The sequence below is a fragment of the Phytophthora cinnamomi genome, assembly GCF_018691715.1.
Source record: "Phytophthora cinnamomi strain GKB4 chromosome Unknown Contig21, whole genome shotgun sequence".
Lineage (NCBI taxonomy): Eukaryota > Oomycota > Peronosporomycetes > Peronosporales > Peronosporaceae > Phytophthora > Phytophthora cinnamomi.
Genome location: NW_027150954.1, coordinates 3,169,437 through 3,174,203, shown reverse-complemented (window position 1 = coordinate 3,174,203; position 4,767 = coordinate 3,169,437). Strand labels below are relative to the sequence as shown.

General features: G+C 51.3%; 1 protein-coding gene across 1 annotated transcript; it reads left to right on the top strand.

Moving 5' to 3' along the window:
- Positions 1-2,573: 2,573 nt before the first annotated feature.
- Positions 2,574-3,641, top strand: IUM83_03854 (endopolygalacturonase 2; the record flags this gene model as incomplete). The annotated part of the gene is made up of 1 exon (XM_067927887.1): positions 2,574-3,641. One exon carries the CDS (start codon positions 2,574-2,576, stop codon positions 3,639-3,641), a length of 1,068 nt encoding a protein of 355 aa, XP_067795173.1.
- Positions 3,642-4,767: the final 1,126 nt, after the last annotated feature.

Sequence of the window (4,767 nt, the reverse complement as noted above, 5' to 3'; positions counted from 1 at the left end):
GTGGTGCGGAGAACCTCGGAATAAATTTGCTGTTCGACCCTCCGCGGTAGAGATGAGCTTGCACAATCATTAGACTTGATTGGCAACAATGTACCTCAAATAAAAAGCAAAACCAACCCTACTTAAGTACTAGTATTTCTTAAAGAGGCTCTCGCTTGATGAACTTAAAGGGCGAATGCAATGCTAGCTTTTTTGTCAGCTTTTGAAACGCAGCCATTTAGTGCAGCTCGAGGCTATTCTCGCGTTATCTTTTAGTACGGAGTGTCCATCTGACTGCACGTCAAAATACTCTTGCAACTTTAAAGTTGGAGTATGGGTTATACCTACTTTATAGGTCAGGAGATGGAAATGAACAGTAACAAAGCTCAACGGAGGTGCGAGGACGAAGGAGACAATGGCCGATTTAGTCTTTAATGTTAGTAGATGTATTATGCTCTGCGGAGGTGCTCTAACACTGCACCAAAAATCTAGCATTAATTCAATATTGCAGATTTCATAATTACGGTCTGCCTGTGGAACACCTCATGTTTTTCACTTTTCGGATCATACTACCTCGAGTAGCACAATTCTACCTCCGACTGAATCATCGTTGATAACAGTGATACGCTTCACGCCAGTGTGTAGCTGACCATCATGGTGGGTAACGCCATGGTACGCATGAACACGCGTATCATGGCGCTGCCCTTGTCCGCGCTGAAGAAGACGCGAGCGTACGCCAGCGGAAACGCGCGGGGTGACACAACCCCGCTCTATGGGGGAATGTATGGGTGCGTCGCGCGCAGCTGGCACAGCCCGACTTTCCGCCTGGCGGAAACGCGGGCGGACCCCGGATGGGACTGAATCCACCAAGGAAATAATTTAATATTCATTGTAAAAAGATAATATCATAATTTATTAGATTCAATACCGGAAATATAATAATTTCAAAATAAATAATTATTTTATATAATTTGGATTTATATTTGGTAAAATATCGTCATCATGATTGTGTTGTATGTAGTAAGCCGACGGCACGAAAATCCGTAAGACGATTGAATAAAAAAAAGTGTTTCCAATTGGAAACCGTGCAAATGCAATTCAACACCATCGGTTGCGCGACTATTGTTATCGTAGGACGAGCATGCGTTGAAGCGGGGCTGCAGTGGCGCCCAGACAGATTCACAGTCTTTCAATCGGTGCCCATGCCAACAAAGCAATAGTAGCTGTGAACTACCGCAATAGGCTGTCTCAGTGAATACATGTCATGCCTGTTGAAAGAGTTAAGCACGTCACGTTGTAACGTTCACAACGTGTACACAATTCACTATTAGTGCCTTAGCTGCGCGATTCGAGGAAAACACTTGTTGCACCTAAAAATTGCTCTCCGGTTATTACGGTATTTTGTCCGAACGACCGGGGCTATTATATTAATACAGACGAGGGCGTGAATAAGGAACGCCTGATATATAACAACTTTCAAGTGGTATGAGCCAATTAGAGGGCATAAATTGCCATTGATGTGGACAAAATACTTGATTTAGTTAATTATGTCACTAATCTGTGTCTGGTCCACGTATAATCCGGCGAGGCGCCAACAAGATTTGATGGTGTCGGCGTCCAGCGCATTCCACGCGTTGCTGCACCACGTGACTGCGTCCGATGTCTCGATTACAAAGGGGTCCAGCTCGCAGCACAGTCTCCAGACTGCCTCTTCGCCGCAGTCTTGCAGTACACGCCGCTTGATCCACGCGATCACACCTTGGTCCATGGGTTGGATCGCAGGAGTCCAGGGCCACCATAGACGCCCGCGGCACCTTCTTGCGGTAGCGAAAGTCGACCGCAATGCGCTTGAGCGAGCTCTCGTTGTCCAGGATCCTCTTGACGGACGATTTGCCCGGCGCCTTGTCCAGCGCACACTTCTCCCGAGCCCATTCTCCTAGCGTCGCGAGGCTCCACGTTGGCTCGTGGGTGCGCATTGCACAGAGGGCTGCTTGGTGAGGCGCATTCTCCGTGCTTGCCGCTCCATCTTGTTCGTGACAAATCGAATTTCCCGCCCAGATTCAAAACCCAGAGACCCAGCTGGCAAATGGCGAAGGCCAATGTCAGTGCTTCAATCTCTTCCCTCTAGAATTGCATAACATTAGGTTTTGGAAGTTATAGGATGACACCCGTTCCTTATTCACGCCCTCGTCTGTAGTTGCTTTTAGGCGAGCCTACCCGCGTTTGGCCCCAAATCGTTTGGCTCGATCAACAAAACAATGCAATGGACACGTTGCACGTGCGATCGACTACCGGTAACCGGACATATTTTCAGGCACGAGAAGTGTCAAAGAGGGGTCCCCCGCTTCGTTGAGCCGGATCACACTGCCGACCAGCAAGCGGCATGCCCTGGCTCAATTGAACGTTCGTCCGGTGCTTCAACACGGCACCGAACTGCAGCCCGTCTTTGATAAAGCTTGTCCAGTGACCTCAGTTCCCAATTTGCCTCCAGTCGAGCACCGCCACCAACTCACACGGCCACATCGACGATGAAGCTTGTCTCCGCCGCGTTCGCTTCCTTTGCGCTCCTCGTCGCCACCGTCAACGGTTCGCCCATGCTGCGCATGGAAGCCGAAGGTGGAAAGGGCGGCCTCCCGAAGCAGGGCCAGCAACAGCAGAGTAGTAGCAGTTCGTGCAACCTCACCGGCACGTACGAGAAGGGCACGGATATCTCGTCCTGCAGCTCCGTCACCATCGGATCGCTGACGGTTCCTGCTGGCGTTACACTCGATCTGAGTAATGTCAAGGACGGCGCCACCATCCAGTTCACGGGTACGACCACCTTCGGCACACAAAAGTGGGTTGGGCCACTCGTGCTGCTCAGCGGAAACAGCCTCACGGTTAAGGGTTCCGGTACCCTGGACGGCCAGGGAGCCTGGTACTGGAAGCAGGGTGAGTCGATCACCCGCCCGGTCTTCTTCCGCCTTCAGAACGTCGTCGGTTCGACGCTCTCGGGTTTCACCCTCAAGAACTCACCATTCCGCACGTTCAGCCTTGTCACTTGCCAGCAGACGACGCTCAGTGGACTCTTGCTTGATTCGCGCGATGGCAACGGCATCGCCAAGAACACGGATGGCTTCGACCTGACCAAGAACGATCACATCACCATCACGGGCAACAAGATCTACAACCAGGACGACTGCCTCGCTATGCAGTCGAGCACCAACACGATCTTCAATAACAACTACTGCTGCGGTGGTCATGGTATCTCAATTGGCTCGCTGGGTGGCAACACCGTCGACGATTCCTCCACGGTGCAGGGTCTCACTGTCCAGGGCAACCACATTGAGAACAGCGACAACGGTCTCCGCATCAAGACTATCGTTGGAATGAAGGGTCTTGTCTCGAACGTCAAGTACGTGCAGAACCAGCTGTCGAACGTGAAGAACGCCATCGTCATGCACTCGGACTACAGCAAGTCTAAGGGCGGCTACACGGGCTCCCCCACCAGTGCGGTGGCGATCGAGGGTGTGACTATCTCGGGACTGACCGGTTCGGCGACCAACCTGTACGACATCGTGGCGAACCCGAAGACCGTGTCGGACTGGACGTTCTCGGGCATCGAAGTGAGCGCGTCCGCGACGGGTAAGGCGGTCGGTCAGCCCAACAGCATTGCTGTGTAGATAGAACGAGTGATTTCTAGTGTTGTAGACGGCGTCCCAATGGCCGACGTGAAGGCCGATAGAGCGTATAGGGGAGTGTGCCAAACTGATAAAATTTGATGGGATTTCTAGCTTTTGAATTCTACGCCTTCGCTGTTTATGGTGTGTGGTTTATATGCCCGATGAAGGCAACAGTTTACCTTGAACCCAAACAAGTATCAATATCATTACTACCTACAGACTGTAGGCTACAGTAGTATAATTTGTTTACTTCAAGCTCTGTGAATGCCATCAGTGGCTTACACGTGGAATAAAATTGAACGGAATCGGTCCATGAAGGGAGTGTGGAAGTTATAGGTGCTTTTATCTCGACGTGCTGAGTTTGGTGAAAAGTAGAGGGAAATGTCTCTAGTTTGCAGGGGTACAGTAAATGAAGGCTCAGAGTGAACATTGAATATTGCAGTACGTAGCAAGATGCGAGCATGGCGGCAGGCTTCATCCATCAAACGATCGCCATCGAAAAGTACTCAAGCTTGGTCAGAAAAGCACCAAGGGCCCGTCGCAGGCTGCGGTCTAAACGATGCTCCGCAACCACGAGAAGCTCTCCAAGTTGCCGAAGAAAAACTACTCCTACAAGCAGATCACCGACCCTGTTATTGACAGGACATTCTTTGCCGCCAATCGAGTAACTCGTACGTTTGCATCTTTGGCCATTATATGTATTAATACATGTACTTTGCGAGCTTTGCTACCTCGCAGTCTCTATTGGTCCGACCTCTCCAGATTTGCCAGGGAAGACTGTAGAAACACACGCCCATTCCAGTGAAATAACACATAAGGTGGGTGACATCACTAAATAGATGAGACCTCCGACCAACTAAGGCGAGCGGTTGCGAGGTCGCGTAGCCGCAGCAAACCCGCGCGGGGAGCCCGCGATGCAGGGCCGCGCGGAATTTGCGGAGGCGGGCCCAGCGCCGAGCATTCCAGCGAGCCGCGCACTGTACTGGACCGAACGTACAATCTATAAATCGCGAGCGAAGCGAACAGCGGGGGCGGCCGAGCCAAGCGTTGCGCGACTGGTCCGATTATGGAGTACATCATCCCTCCCAGTCACCATAGTTCAGCCAAGTCAAAAGGATTTGCAGGA